This window comes from Corvus kubaryi, unplaced genomic scaffold, assembly GCF_017639235.1.
Source record: "Corvus kubaryi isolate FWS band 111438036 unplaced genomic scaffold, C.kubaryi_AGA036_p1.0 37396, whole genome shotgun sequence".
Taxonomy (NCBI): domain Eukaryota; kingdom Metazoa; phylum Chordata; class Aves; order Passeriformes; family Corvidae; genus Corvus; species Corvus kubaryi.
The window spans coordinates 24,695,849-24,711,995 of NW_024581135.1; the positions used below are offsets into that span (position 1 = coordinate 24,695,849).

General features: G+C 44.8%; 1 protein-coding gene across 1 annotated transcript in view; it reads left to right on the forward strand.

The window, feature by feature from the left end:
- The window catches only part of LOC121670563 (cytochrome P450 20A1), a 16,308-nt gene extending 624 nt beyond the window's left edge, over positions 1 to 15,684 (forward strand). The window contains exons 2-13 of the mRNA XM_042040996.1: positions 548 to 597; positions 683 to 849; positions 5,797 to 5,942; positions 6,604 to 6,771; positions 7,450 to 7,528; positions 9,118 to 9,233; positions 9,659 to 9,713; positions 11,150 to 11,270; positions 12,112 to 12,223; positions 12,845 to 12,909; positions 14,702 to 14,791; positions 14,961 to 15,684. Coding sequence (XP_041896930.1) covers positions 548 to 597; positions 683 to 849; positions 5,797 to 5,942; positions 6,604 to 6,771; positions 7,450 to 7,528; positions 9,118 to 9,233; positions 9,659 to 9,713; positions 11,150 to 11,270; positions 12,112 to 12,223; positions 12,845 to 12,909; positions 14,702 to 14,791; positions 14,961 to 15,111 — 1,320 coding nt within the window. The 3' untranslated portion in view covers positions 15,112 to 15,684. The remainder of the gene's footprint in view (positions 1 to 547; positions 598 to 682; positions 850 to 5,796; positions 5,943 to 6,603; positions 6,772 to 7,449; positions 7,529 to 9,117; positions 9,234 to 9,658; positions 9,714 to 11,149; positions 11,271 to 12,111; positions 12,224 to 12,844; positions 12,910 to 14,701; positions 14,792 to 14,960) is intronic.
- The last annotated feature ends 463 nt before the right edge of the window (positions 15,685 to 16,147 follow it).

The window sequence follows — 16,147 nt, forward strand, 5'->3', positions numbered from 1 at the left end:
CCGGGGAGCGAGCGGCCGCGGGGCCGCGGCAGCCCCGGGCCCGTCCCACGGCCCCCGGGCTCGGGCGGTGCCCCCGGCCCGGGTCCCCGGGCCCGGGCGGGACGTGGCAGAGGCCCGCAGGAGAAGCTGCCGGGCAGGGCGTTCCCGGGACGGCGCAGCCCCGGCACTCCTCCTGCTCTGCGTGCTCAGGCAGGGAATCCCGCTTTCCAAAGGCGCGATCTGCTCGCCTGGCATTTTTGCAGGCCTCCAGGGCAAATCTGTGTGTAAGACGTTACACTGCAAACCTGACCCTTTAAATTTTTACGCAGACATCTTTCATCTAACCAGATGAATAGTCCTGGTTTAGCCAGTGGCACTAGGCACACACTTGAGGTTTATCGGCTTAGCAGGTTTAAAGCCTGCGGATGTAGCATATCCAACTTCTGTTTAATGTTTGTAAGTAGTGTAGTAGTATTGGTGTGGAAAATTCATCTCTCCTGCTAGAAAGCTGTGGGACTTGTATAAAATCTGAAGTTCATGTAGATTGATGTGTTTCCCTTTACTCTAGGCATCTAGGCAAACATCAGGTATCCCTGGGCTGGCTCCAACTGATGAGAAGTAAGTGGTTTCTGTCTCTACATTGATCAAGTTCAGCATTGGCAGAGGATGCTGTTCATGACCAGATATCCTCTGTGTTTCTCAGGGATGGCAACCTGCCAGATATCATTGTCAGCAGCAGTTTACATGAGTTTCTTGTGAACCTTCATGAGAAATATGGCCCACTGGTCTCCTTCTGGTTTGGAAGGCGTCTTGTCGTCAGCCTCGGCTCCATTGATCTCCTGAAACAACATGTTAACCCCAACCGGTTGTGTAAGTGTCTTCTACATTGTCTTTGAGTCCATTTTTTCTGGCCTTGCTGGGCATCAAAGGAAGCTGGGGTTTCATTCTAAGTTGAAAGAAGATGAGACTTTGCAGCTGATGTGGTGGTTCAGGTATGACTTTGGTCCTGCTTACTGGACTTGAGTATCAGTGACCAAGAGTTACTGCTGTCCAGTGGCCATCAAGAAATCAGTACGCTTGAGTCTTTTACCATCTCTCTACAGGCAAATGTTCATGGAAAGCATCATGCTCATTAGTCACTTGATAGAGGAAGGTGAACATCCTGTAGCTACTTGGCATACATTTTAAAAGCAGTTTGAAATACAGTTTAAGAGGGGAGACTTTGCTAAATTAAGTCTGAAAACAGCTCTGCTAGTTTGTGATAACTGCCTTGTGTGGTTCAGCATGAAGGTTTTTCAAACTATTATTTGGAACAGTTCTTTAGCTTTCATTTTTCTTTTGGTATGTAGAATTTTGTGCTGAAAACCTTTAATGATCTTCCAGTTTTGGAAGTGGTTGGTGGTGCTGGTAGCTGAGTTGATTATCTTAGTCATGGGAGGGTATTTTAATTTACAGCCTAAGCCTCTTAGGTGGGCATTTTGCTTCCTAAGGTTATCACACTCAATAAGGTAACTCAGTTGGTGTTTGGTTTGATCTGCTGCTTTCCCAGTTTTCATTTTACAGGGTTGACTGGGTGCTGGGTGCACACCTCTGACCTGATCCTGCAGGCTGTCTTTAGGCACAGGCAGATATCTTGGCTCACTTTATGCTGGGGTCGTGAGGGGTGAGCTTCATGTACGGTTGCCTGACAGAATCAAAAAAAGAAATGGTGACAATCTGGGAAAGGAGTGGGAGTTAACAAGGATCAGCAAGACACAGTGGATAACGATGACACTCCAGAAGGTGGAAAACCACCCTGAAAGATCTGAATGCTCTCAAGTGTGTTTGGGGGAAATTAAGCAGTCACTTTCTCAGAGCTCAGAGAAGTGGTGACAGGCACTTGTGCAGGCAGCTTCTCATAAATGTTCTGAATTTGGGAGGATCTGAGTACTGGAAAAAGGGAAATACAGTGCCTGGACTTAAATGCAGTAAATTAGGTGACCCAGGCAGCTATAGACTAGCCTAGTATCCTGCTATGCCAAAATAAACATTTTTTTAAGTATGGAGGATAAGTGGGAAATGCATGTTGTACTTTGATAATTAGCTTTTTAGACAAGGAATCTGACAGAACTGTGTTTATGTCAGGGATTCAGTTCAGAATTTGCTTGGACACTGATAAATGAAGGAGGGAGCAAGGCTGGATTGTCTTGGAAAAGTGAAATGCAGTGTTGGGGATGTGAAATACTCCATCTTATGTTAGCATCCTGTCCTGATGGCATTATGCTGGAACTGTTTGTCAGCACAGGGCAGCAGAGTAAGATGGGTATCTCTGAAGGCTGGGATAGCAGGAGCAGGAATGAGAGGAGAAAAAGCAGGCTGTGTAAATTGCCTGTGGGATGACATGGCCATGGAAAAAAAAGGACACGTTAAGTCATGGATTTTCTGTAAAGAGAGGAATTTTGCACAAGATGAGCATGAGTCAGACCTGGAGTCCTGTGTGTGGCTCTGACCTCTGTGCTCAGGCATGATTTTGAATAAAGCAAGTGCAAATAAAGGCTGCTCTCAGAGAAGTGGGGAGCCTATTGTGCAGGAGAAGCCAGGGAAGGTGTGTTCAGCCCAGCTGAAGGGGGTCCTTGTAAAGACAACAGGCTTGAGAAGGAGGGTTCTTATGATCTCAGAGCTGGAAAAGCAGCAATATTAGTTGTATCACTGCTTTCCTTTTAGCATTGATGCTTGCCAGAAGTGCTCAAACTTTATTAGACACAAGGAATCTTACGGGTTATATTTCCTGAAGCATTGAGGTATAAACAGTAGTAGCTGAGTAGCTGTAGCAAAGCCCTTCCTGTACCCTTTCTTGGTGAGTGGGAATAGGGGTTCTAGTAGGTCTCAGCCACAAAGTGGCTCTGGGCAGCTTGAAGTTTTGTTGGAGATGTGGTCTTGCCCCTATTTCTTCTGTGCACACAGTACTGTAGGACAGGAGACAGCCCACAGTGAACTGCATTATAGCCAACTCCTGACTCTTCAGCCCCACTTCAAAACCCATACCATGTGACTCTTCCTCAGTGAGCTGGCATGCCTGAGGCCACCATCCATCTTCATGGATACCTGCTGGTGATTTCCAAGGTTGAGATACAGGGTTTGGCTCCAAGTGTCATACAAAGGTTCCTCTCATCTCATGTGTGTATCACAGGTATGGCCAAACTTTTTGGAGACAGAGAGAGAAGTGCAGATAATGCATTTCTCATCAAAGCCTTGACGTTGGACTAGTTGTATTCATAGTTATTAACATTTCCAATGCCAGGAGACTCTTTTTCATTAGGCTTCAAGCAGTGTTTGAAATTGGTATGTTTTCATGGCCTCTTAAAGCTTAGTTGAGATTAATTTGCAAGGAGAATTCAAAGGAAGTAAAGCTTTGCAGCTGGTACTGGCGATTCCCCTGAGTGGCTCTGGGGAAGCAGTTCAGGCCTACAAAGGATGTGGATGTGAAGCAGGATTGCCAGGAGCAGTGGGTTCAGAGACCAACTTGGAAAACTTGGCTGAGTCAGTGTTGCTTTTTGTGCTGGGGCAATGAACCTGAAGCACACTGAATGCTGGAAATGGAGCTATGGGTCCTGGCCTGTCTGAGCAGGACTTTATTGCTGTTCTGTGAGCATTTTACTCTGCAGGTTCGGAGGTCCTTTCTATCTCTGATGTTCAGTTCTGCTCGATCTCAGATCTTTTCTCTATATTTACTTGCAAGTGGTGTCCAGGACAGCACTCTGAGGTTCTTGGGATGGGGAGATTTCTATGTAAGTGAAAAGAACAGTCAAAATTTTGATATGTTTCACTAGGAGGGCTGAAAATGTAAACCTCAACCCATGAAAACATGGAGATGTTTTCAAGATAAGGATGAAGGATGAAGTCTGTGCAAGTGCTGGCAGAACAGAGCTCTCTCCAGAGGCAGTTTGTGCCTTGTGGAGTCACTAGCCTCCCACAGCTGTGCAGAAATAGCCCTTTCCCAAATAGCATGAGGCAGAGCCAGCCCTCAGCAAAAGGGCGGCCTGGGCTCTGCAGCCCTGAGCGCACAACAGTGAGTGTGTATCGGCGCTGTGCGGTTGCCAGTTTCGACTAGGGACACTGGGAGAAGAAAACCCAGGGCCCATAGCTAATCCAGCAGTTTTCTTTCATATGCAGCAGGAAAACTTTGCAGTTTCAGCAGGTGTTGCTTCTAAGCATCCTCCAGCCTCTGCCTCTCTAGATGTCTCTGCTTGCTGGATTTTCTGTGTGGGCTTTATCACCTGCCATGTGTCTTCCTGGCTACCCAGTATTGTGCCTGGCTGTGCCAGTGCTAGTCAGCAGGGATCTGTGGCATGAATAGCAGCAGCCGCTCCATGACAAAGTACCTTGGAGGAGGAATTGTCAGCAGCAGCTAGAGTCATATAACAGCCCGCGCCACGTGGAGAGCCGCAGGTACCATCTGCTCTGCCAAAAGACACATGCTCATGCTCCTTGTCATTCAAAGTGGGAAAGAGGGTGAGATGCAGAGCTTAAAAACATTGGAAGGGAAGAGATGTGCGAGAAAAACATTTAGGAAAGATTACCATATTCATGCCTCTGGCCTCGTTAGCTGCTTTTATGTCTTTAGGTAGTAAGTCCTCTGCAGGTGGGAATTTTCTCTTCTTGTATGTTTGCCTAGTAGCATAATGAGGCCCCAGTGTCTGTGGGGAGTGCTAGATACATCCACAGCTGGTAAAGTCATATGTGTCTAGCTCAGCCTTGATGTTTTCTGATGCCACAGTGGTTTCACTCTCCATCTGGGAGAAATAACAGACTGTGATAAACAGTGACAATACCCTTCTTGAAAACCCTGATTGCTGCTTCCAAATAGTTCCAAATAGTTCCTTAAACACTCTGCCAGTTCCTAGACAAGACATGCAAAAAGGTTTACAGAAAGGGAAAAACATATGCCATGTTCCAGTGTTGCACTGACACCTAATATCCTTCAGCAAATTTATTAAATAGAGGTCCTTGGTGGTGAAATTCAGAGTTGAAAATCTAACTGAAGGGAGTCATGGATATGGAAGTTACGTGGTTTTGTCTAGTTTGTAGACTGATGCAAGTGTCTGTGTGGAAGGATGGAAGATTGAAAGAAGGTGATTAGCAGTAGAAAGCATTCTGTAGCTTAGTGGGGTACGGTTTTCTGTAGGAGCTTCAGAGCTTCTGTGCTGGAGGCAGCCCTGGCAGACAGATAGGTGCTAGTGTGGGAAGAGCTCGTCAGCAGGGAACTCAGTGCATTTGAGAGAAACCATGCAGGAGCAGTAGGTTTCAAACAAGGTTTCCTGGGTGTGTGATGCAAGGGAAGGAGTGCAGAGAGCAACCTCTGGCTGAGTCTGTCATGTGAGCTGATATGTCCTGAGTACATAGCCACGTTCAGGGCAGGAGGGCACACCAAATGTGAAGGGGAATGTGCTAAAGAGACTGCAGGTCAGGCTGGAGGAGAAGGGGAAGGACCATGCCGCACTCTTGTCACCAAGTTGATGGCACAACCAGCTGGGAACTGGCAAATGGGGAACAAGCTCTGAAGGCATTGTTACTAAAGAGTTACTTGGTAGAGCCAGCAAATAAACTCTGCAGGGGGAGCTGATCACAGGATAGCAACCAGCCCCAGAAAAAAGACTTTATGAGGTACCAGCCGACACTGAGCAAGAGAAACTTGACACCCCAAAGAGACTGTTCTAGGGGAAGGAGCCACACCTTGCTCACTGCCCAGAAGTAGCTGTACCCGATTGAAGAGGCTGCTGTTTTCATCAGCCCTGTGTAGTGTGACTTTTGAATGGTATTTGCTCTGTTTGCTTTCAGTGGATCCCTTTGAGACAATGCTGAAATCCCTCTTGAGGTACCAGTCCAGCCTGAATGGGGATACAGGAGAGAGCCACATGAGGAGAAAACTGTATGAGAATGGTGTGACCAAGTCCTTGCAAAGTAACTTTGCTCTCATCCAGAAGGTGTGTATTGGGCTTTGTACAGCAGAGAAGGCCTGTGTGCTCACAGGAGAAGGTTTAGTGAAAATGATCACTAGGATAAAGGACCTGCATGCAAATTAGTGCTAGAGCTGTAAGCATCTGAGATAGCAAACAGCCTCTGCCTCTCATGGTGTGAATATTTGGTTTCTCTTAGCTCCAGTGGATGGGGGGAAGGGCTGAGCTTGCTTACTTTTTATGCCAGGATACCAGATGCAGTTAAAAATACTTGAACACCTGGATTCTAGATATGTTTCCCAGGACAGGAGGATGGAGCAAGGAACCAGATTTTGGGGCCACAAACAGGTGAAGAACTGTTCTGTTGATTTAGTCTAGCAGCCAGAATATGATCTGTTTTCCTATTCTGGAGCTGTTAGTATTTAAGTTTAAGGTTTCTTTTCTGACAGAGGGAACGAGAGAGGATGATAGGGTTGCCTTGTTGGGGGAGAGCCTTGAAAGAAGCAGAAGACTGGAGGCTAAAATGGTACTGTTCAACAATGGAAAGCAACCCTGGAAAGAGTTTAGCTTTATTCCATAGCCATGAAAGTGTGGCCTGCCTCAGGAACTGGGTGGGAATGTATCCAGGGTGTGTTTGGTAAATAGACTGCTGGTATTACTGCTAACTAATGTTTCATTCCCTCTGAAGCTGTCAGAAGAGCTGCTGGCCAAATGGCTGTCTCTCCCCGAGGCACAACATGTGCCACTCTGCCAACACATGCTGGGCTTTGCCATGAAGTCTGTCACGCAGACAGCTATGGGCAGCAGCTTTGAAGATGACCGGGAAGTCATCCGATTCCGCAGGCACCATGATGCAGTAAGTGTCCCAAAGAGCCAGGAAATCTCCTATTAAATTTTTCCAAACTAAAAACACTGAGCTTGTATCTATGTACAGTTTAGCACAGGCTGCTGCTGAGACTTTAAAGTACGAGCTTGAGGGCTCCGCCTCACTTGTCCCAAGCTGAAACTGTTAGACAGATCCTACTGCTGATCCTGCTGTCATTAGTCTGAGGTGTTTCTAAAGGATCCATGGGGATCAGGAACCCAGACCCAGTGGCAGCTGGGAAATCTTTGGTACCTAAGTTAGTTAAACTCTGTTGGGACTGCCAGTGGAGCTTCTCCTTTTCAAAGATCTTCTGAAGGCTCTGTGACATTGTGGAGAAAGGAAAATCTGAGGAGATCTCAAACTGTATCCACATGTAGGGATATTAAATATGCTGGTGATAGGGTGGGAAAGAAACAGTTCCATCTCCCATTTAAGATTCCCATAGCTTTTTCCCTAGAGGTGTAATTACAGTTGTTTCATTTCAGCTTAATTCCAGCTATCATAGACATAGTGTCTTAAATGTCCTAAAGAGAAGATCAGTTCCATATTGACAGGAAGTCTTTAATTTTATTTGGTGTTTTCATTTTTCTGAGTCGGGAAGAACAGAATAGTCCCAGCAGTCTCAGCTTATGGTGAGTGATGGTGCTGTTCTCTCTGTCCTTCTTCCAGATCTGGTCAGAGATTGGAAAAGGTTTCTTGGATGGGTCTCTTGACAAAAACATGACTAGGAAGAAGCACTATGAAGATGGTAGGTTTCTCCCAAAATTACAGTTTTCCTCCCACTCTGATTAATACTTAGGAGTCAGCTAGCATGTGAAAGCACGTCATTTGCCCTGTTGTCTTGGCTTTTCTTCAGAGTTGCTCATCATGCCATAAGCTACCACATGTGTCATACTAACTCTCACACTAGATCAGTGTTTTGGAGTTAAGTGGCAAGCTGCCATTATGTGAGAAGTTGTAGGACTAGAACTCTTGTTCCAGGTCTGTCCTGTCTGGAGAGTGATAGAGGGGAAGAATCAGGGTGTGCTTCCTCCCTTCCTGTTCCATTCCCTAGTGTCCACTTTTGACCTCTCTTGGAGGCAAGCAGCTGTGCTGGGTGGAGACAGATGGAGCCCCTTGATTTGGCCTGTATGGGCATTCAAATGATGCACTGCCAGACAGTCACTCACAGGCTGGAAGACACAAGTACAGAGGTGCTGCTTTGTTGGATGCACCTTCCATGTGATAGCCTCTGACGTGCTCTTACTGCAACACAAGATAACATGATTTTCAGGTCTGTTACAGCAGTACTTTTGTTTCTCATATATTTTATAGTAAGTTATTTTAATTTTAGGTTATCCTATCTTTTTTGTTGTTAATAATTAAACCATTTCAGTATTGACTGATAAGATGCTAAACAAAAGTAGATTGTATCTGGAACTAAAGATTTGCTTGTAAATCCTCCAAACACCGTGTTTCCTTCCTTATACTTCTGGTTCTGTGGGTTTCAGAACTCGAGGACAGCTTCTGACAGGTTCCTCCCATGGTCACTCTGTTCCTGAACTGTAGTATGATGATGCATGAGGACACAATTTCACAAACTCCACATAGTGAGCCTTTGTGTTTGAGTGTTGCTGGCCTTCCTATGCAGATGGGAGGAAGGAAGGTAGTTCTAAGACAAAGGAACTGAACTGGGTCTTGGTAAATGGCGTTTCAGACCCAAATTCCACTCTGTGTTTCTTGGATAGTCCTCAGTAGGTCATTTAAATCAGACAGGCAATGGCATCTAGGTCCCTAACTCCCCTTGGTTCCCACAGCAGTCACCAGGAGTTAGGCACTCCCATATCTTCAGATGTGTGGACTCTGTGCCAATACCCTCCCCCACTTCCCCCCATTCCTGTCTCGGTCTCTGCAGGCTCTTCAGCACAGAGCCATCCTCTTGCACCGTGCCTGCAGAACCCCTGGCAAAAGGGGCTCCATCGGTGGAGCTGCAGAGGTGCTGTAGTGATTGTAACTCGGCAGGTCATGTAACCAGTGTTATGTGGCTCGTACCTGTTTTCGTGGGAGCTGATGAAATACATTCTCTGATGGTTTGACAGTGTTATTTGACTTACACCTTGGTTATACTTGTAAGGATGGCTTTTTGTAGGCAACCTGTGTTATTTTGTTCCTGCATTTTCTGCTAAATTGGGGATACTGCCTTCCAAATTGACAGTAACATGTAACAGAGGCTGCTTCTGTAAGTGAGCCCAGCAGGGACAGCTGGTCTGAAAATCTGCTCGAGGAGATGGATTTGCTTCTCTGCAGCACCAGGATGACCAGGTTTTAAAATAAACATTTCTTTTTTTTCTTGCAAAGCTCTGGTGGAGATGGAATCCATCTTGAGGAAGGTTACAAAGGAGCGCCGAGGCAGATCATTCAACAGGCATGTCTTTATAGACACCTTGCTGCAGGGGAGCCTGAGTGACCAGCAGGTCTGTGCAGCTGTTGCCTCTTTACACAGTACAGGAGTTTTGTCAGATGGGCAATTCATTACATTGTAGCCTTTGATTAATGTAAATTCTGGCATCTTAGCTTAGATTCTTTACAAAAGCAGGGCTTCTAGTTCTTTTTTTCCACTCAAACACTTTTTTTCCAGTGTTTGATTGCATTAGACTTTGGTAGGTTTCCTTGCCACTGTTTCATAGCTATTTTTATAAACCAGAAGTATGCTAATATGAAGCATGTCTCGTGCAATTCCAGTGGAAGTTCTATAGAGAGTTCAGTCCATGTCTTCTGGATGTATTTCCTGCTCTATGCACTAAAGGGATTTAATGTGCTTGAGTGGAGAGTGTGCCACTTCTTCTTTCTCTTTACAGTCTTATGAGCTTCATTCTCTGAAGTAGATTTTCTTTCCTAGATTCTGGAAGATACAATGATTTTCTCCTTGGCAGGATGTGTAATCACTGCTAACTGTAAGTACAGTAACTGTAGGTAACTTCCCATCCTTACACTCAGCTGCCAAAAACTGTGTGTGATGACTTGAGACTTACTGTAGGCTCATAAAATATTGTATTCATCATTCTCTTTCTCCTGAACTACGTACATACAGAAGAAGCTAATTTTTGCATCAGACTGTTGACACAGCCTCACAGTTAGTGAGCTGAACCTAAGATGTGTTTGACAACCTTTCCAGTCTTTTGGTGAACCTTAGAATTTCTCCCCATTGCTTTTTGCTTGCATTCTTAACCCCAGACAACTGATGATAAATTTGATGAAAAAACACCAAAATATATAAGCCACAAAAATCATGTTATAAAATAGGGTCTGGCACACAGGAAAAAAATTAGAGTGCTAGAATCTGTCTGGGTGCTTTGAATTTCTGGAGGATAGGTATGTTCTATGTATGGAGAGCTTTCAAAGAAGCTACTCTGGGATTTGTGCAAAAATTATGAAAAAAACCCCAAACAAATAAAAATACAACCTGAAGCTGTGTAAAATACATTATGATAAAGGGATGATTATCTTGCCCTGTGTCTCAGCCAGTGGGACTGGGACTCCAAAGAAAACCTCCAAGATGCATCTAGGTGTTAAAGAATGTGGGAAGTAAATCAGACAACTATGGTAATACTCTCTGCAGAGAATATCCTCTCCAAGTACTCCAAAAAGACTGTCATTTGAAGGGGCTTGAATCCACATGGATTCATGGGATCACAAAACCACAGAATATTCTGAGTTGGAAGGGACCCACAAGGATCATCAAGTCCAAGATTCCACATAGTTCTCATGAATAGACATTTTTGAGAGCTAGAAACGTTTCCTTGTAGCTTTAGGGAAACTGCATCCTACACACTTATTTCTTATGCAAGGTTTTTTCCTCACCCTGCTATTGAAGATATCTCAAGTACCTCAAAAAACGGATGTAGGGGGACAAGTGCTGGCCAGCCTCTGCAGAGAGCTCCCTTCAGGAGCCCCGGGCACTGGCTGTCTGGAGCACTTGCCTGAGATGTGCTAGGGAAGCCCCCCAAATAAGGGAATTTTCTAAAGCTTTGAACAAACCAGCCTTTCATTTGCATGGTTGGTGTAATAACCCTCATTCCCCAGGGTTTGTTGGGCTATGTGGTCCCTGCCCCAGAGCTGTGAGGCTGAATGCCTTAGTGTCCTGCACAGCTCCCTAAGCTACTCATAGCATCAGAAAGAGAATTTTGGCTTGCAAGGCCTCTTGTTACACAGGAGTTCAGCCTCTGTTCCTGCCACTGAATACAGAATCAGCACAGCCTGCTGTGAACAGAGATCACCTCTTTTTTTAGGTCAAAAAGTAATGTTGAAAATACTGGAAGTAAGAAAAGTGAATGCCATTTGTAAAAGATTGAATTTTCTGGGTTCAGTGTTGTATTGATTCCTTCCCCAGTGTGTACCTGGGCAGTCTATTTCCTGACAACATCAGAAGATATTCAGCAGAATCTCTACAAGGAGATGGACCGTGTTCTGGGAAAGGGACCAATTACACATGAGAAAATTGAGCAGCTCAGGTGGGTCCTATAGAAGGAATGCAGAGGAAGGCTGTGTCATGTGGTGGGGACAGGCATTTCCCATGGAGTTTGATGCCTAGCCTACACCAGGCCAGGAAGAGGCATCCAGGAGCTACATAGTCCCTTTTTTCTTTCTGGAAGTGATCAAACCACAAGATGACTTGCAACACAGGGAGAGTCTGCTGGCACTCCAGACAAAGGGACCAAGGTGCTCACTTCAGGGTGTTTGTGGGAAACCCTTTAGGTTCATCAGCAGAGAAAGAACACAGAATCAGTGCCCTGGCTGCCAGGCTTTTTTTTGCTTTTTTGCTTACTGTCTTGCTTGGTTTCTGCCCTAGTTTTCCAGAAGTAGAAGTAATCAGTCATTTTCGTGGTTAGATACAGACAGAGAGAAAGCATGGACAAGTCTTCTTTTCAAAGTGCCACTAGTGATGATGAATGGTCAACAGTATGCCTTTATGTTTTGTGCATATGTTTGTTATGTTGGTGCAACTGGGTGCATTTTGTATTTGGACTAGTGTTAGGGTTTCAGTAAGGGAATACTGAGTGTGTGGTTTTCTTGCTGCTGCTTGTATGGGTGAGCGGTACAGGGAAGGGCTGGCGTGTTTATGCATTTTAGCAGATTTAGTTTGGTTTAAAATCTGAAAGAGGAGGGATTCCGATAACCTTCTCTAAAAGCTGTTAATGAGATTTAATGCTTCATGCAAAGATGTTGGGACTCTTTGCCAGAAAAAAAAAAGAAGTGCTTCTAAATACAGTTGACTCAGCTCTGCTTGCTGCCACATGGATGTGGACAAGCTTGTCTCTGAGAGTTAAACTAACCAAGAGTTACTGGTTGCAGGTACTGTCGGCAAGTCCTGTGTGAGACAGTGCGGACAGCAAAGCTCACGCCCATTGCTGCACAGCTGCAGGAGCTGGAGGGCAGAGTCGACCAACATACTATCCCCAAAGAGGTAGGGCAGTGCTGGGAGCACTAGGCCACTCTCCTTTCCTGTAGGGGAATTTGCTGTTTCCTCTTCTTCCAGACAAGGGGTGAGGCAGGAAGACCATTTCTTCTGACACTGAACCTGAGCAGGTGCACTGTCATCTGAAAGTACAGTTAAGCTCAAAGTTTGCCTGCAGTTCCTCTGCAGGAGAGGCTCTGCAAATTCGCGTTCTCTTGCTGAGCAGATTTGCTTCTGCTTCTGGGTCCACCAGGGATGAGTAAGCTTTTGAAGCAGCCCATGGGCTCAGTTATGCATGAAAGAGCATTGTTTCAGACCTCATCATATCACTCATCGTATCACTTTCCATTCCAGAGAATAAAGTAGTCCATACAATCATCCCAGCCAGCGTAGAGAAATAGGGTCACACCCTCTGTAACCACCAACAATTGCAGCATGATTCTTAGAAGTTAAAATCCTAACATCTGGGCATGGATTATGAACATTTGTAGATGAATACATCATAATTGACTTTTAAATCCACCTAAATATGAGTAGTCTACAGAATAATCATCATCCAGCAGAGCTGTTGAGAGGTGTCTTTAATTGTGCATTTCCTCCTGCATTGACTTGGTGTAATTCTCTTTGCAGACACTTGTGCTCTATGCCCTTGGTGTGATGCTGCAGGATAGTTCATCTTGGCCATCACCATACAAGTATGTAGCATCGACTTTTATTGCAACTAATTCCTTTGCTTTCTTAAATTAGATCTTACAGCACAGCCTTTTGTGCTGCAGGGCCTGCCTTAAGCAGATTCTGGAGATGAAAGAGAATCTGTAAGAAAATCTATTTATGAAGGTCTGACTTTATTTGTCTCCATGGGCATGGTTTTGGGGCAGTTAAAGTCAGGCTCCTCCCATGCTCCAGTCTGTGTGTGTGCATGTATGTATTAGGGTTTAGTAAGAACTTTTTTGTGCACATACACAGAGCTTCCCTGGCTAATGCTGGGAACTTCTGTTGAAGGTTTTCTGTGAAACAGTGACATAAATGGCTTTGGAATCACTGCTTGTCATCATGAAATGATGCAAGGGAGGAAATGTCAGTCTGAAGTTTTGGGTTTTTAGGATGAAGGGAAAGGCTACCTCAATATTTTTGTCTGTCTGTGAAAACAGAAGTGGATCTAGGCCAGTGTTTTGGAGGTTAAAGAAAAAATTGCTGTAGCTTCCTGTGGCCTCCAGGTGGCAAATATTAACCTGTATCTGATTTACTTCACTTGGGCTGACAAAAAATGTGGGTCAGTTATTCTAGACAGAGAGAACAGACAGCTGAGATTTAGGAGAAATGATAGAGCCTTTATCACAGCACTTGTCCTCTCCTGCAATTTCGAAAGGGGTCAGGCATTGGTGCACCAATCTGTGAGCACCTTGGCAGGGATTGCCTCTCAAGATAGGTCATGATTGTGTTTAGGTTTGCTGAGGCCTCATGGGAGCAACAGGGAGGACTGCTGTGAACACTGTGTGTTTGTTTCAGGAAGGCTGGGGTCGAGGTTTAGCTTGAGGTACATGAATATTTCCATGACAGAGATAGGAGACCAGCTCTGTGTGATCCTTTCACCCACCTACTATATAAAACCACTGTGCATGGTTGTTTGCCCTCCCTACTTTTTTGCTAGGCAGCTGCATTTTCTCTCCTATTACAAAATCTGTAATTTGCACTTCCACTCAGGGGAAATGTAAGTTTGATGCTGCTTTTCCTAAGGATCAGCACCCACATGCCCTTTCACCTTGTTAGAAGCAGAGCTTGGATGTTTAAGCAGGGAAACAAAGGCTTGAAGTATTTAGCAGAAAGATTTGAAAGAACTGTTTTCTGTCCATGAAATTTTCTGTTTGGGGCCAGGGTATTTTTAATATTTAAATTGAATGATATTTTATTCATTTCCCTTGTTTTAACTCATGCCAGCCCAGGATAATAGTTTTCTCACAGCCTCTACCATCCTAAAGCTGGAAACCACTTTTCTCACTTGAATGAGTCACTGGCTTCCCCCCCCCCCCTCAGCACATACGCATACACACACCAGCTGCTTGAAGAGAAGGGTGACGGGCAAGGAGAAAAGGGAAGTATTTCTGGAAGTGAAAAAGGAAGGGACTCAGAGGGGGAGAGAGAGAAAGAAGAGACAAATGAGATTGCATGTGCTCTGGAGAGGAATAGAGGGCAGGTAACAGCATCAGCTCAGCTGTGTACTTCATATTAGTTCCAGCCCTGTGTCACACTACCTCAGTTTGTCAGCATTTTGACCAAGATGGGACACAGCTGACCAGCTGGGAACATGGATGGAATGGATGCACAATTGCGTTTGTACATTTCTGTGGAATGACCCAGAGAGAACAAATTAGTGAGATTCTGTATTTCATTTCCAGTTTTTCACTTGTGTGTGTGTGTGTGTGCATGTTTCTGGGGAGAGGATGCTGTGCCTGATCAGAAAGCCTTAATGTGTTTTGCCTCTTATAGGTTTGACCCAGAGAGATTCAATGAGGAATCAGCCATGAAAAACCTCTCCTTGTTGGGTTTCTCAGGAAGCCAGGAGTGCCCAGAGTTGAGGTGAGCATGGGGAAGGAGGTCTTAGTGAGTGTCTGTGGCAGACAGGAGAGAAGGTGCTTGCAGCATCTTGGTGTTACTTCTGGGACAACCTGTCCAAGCTGGCTGTTGTCCTTTGGGAAATTTACAGCATAGCAAGGTTCTTCTTTTTTTCTCCTGATTCTTCCCTCAGGTTTGCCTATATGGTGGCCACAGTTCTGCTGAGTGTCCTGGTAAGGAAACTGTATCTCCACCCCGTGAAAGGACAAGTCATGGAGACAAAATATGAGCTGGTAACCTCACCAAAGGAGGAAGCCTGGATAACGGTGTCTAAGAGAAGCTAAGAGCAAGCAAAACAAAGGGTTGAAAGTGCCAGCAGTGAAGTTCTGAGCAAGGGTCTTAACGAGAATCATACTGGCACCATGTTTACTTAGCCAAGGAATTTTATATCCAGATTTTTTTACCTTCCACATTCTTAACCTCATGCCTACCTTGGGTACTTTTTCTAATTCAACCATAGTCATATTAAAGTAGATTGAATATGTATGTCTTTTTTATATTTGCTTTTGGATCTTTGGCCAAACCTTTGCAAAGGAAGCAACAAAACCTTGCAGTGGTGTATGTATGAACTACTGGGTGTCAGCTAGTCAAAGACCAGAGCTCTGGTTAATCCAGCCTCTTTCCAATAGCAGCCAGAGCTGGGTAGGAGTGCCCCTCTTATCCAGTGGAATGCTTCTTCCTGGATCCTAGCTAAATAAGACCTTGGAAACAGAAGGACAAAGCCTTTCTCTCTATATAGGTATTTTTATTCAAAGTGTCTTTCCTTCCCTTGAACTATATCTGTCAAGAAGAGCAGATATATCCTGTGAGAAGTATGTGTGAGTGTGAGAGAGAAATAAAGTGGGGTGGGAATTGCACCACCAGTTCTCTTGCTGTGTAATCTTGCCATGCTGTGGGGTTACAAGAAAAAGGATGACTGAGAAATGCTAGTAAACCAAGAGGAATAAAACTGGTTTGGCCCCTGAGAAAACAGAAGCATCAGTAATAATATAATGAAATGAAATAAAACCACAGAACAAAGCCCCAAGAAAGAGAGTCTCTATCCTGACAATTCTGAGGGCAGTGTCTAGTCTAATCAACAACAGAGATTGACAGATGCTTGCAATTTATTCAGCACTGGGTCAGCATGAGACTGGTCATGCAAATACTGGAAAGGGAGAGTGCTGATTTTATAGGGCTCTAGATTAATGTTGTACTTAATAACTTAAAAGCCTTTCAAAGAATCCTTTTCCTCTTCCAAAATGTGTGCCAGCCAAAGAAGCATCAAATACTGCATATTCACATGCTTTTTCCTGCTTCTTCCTTTCTTTTTTGCCAATC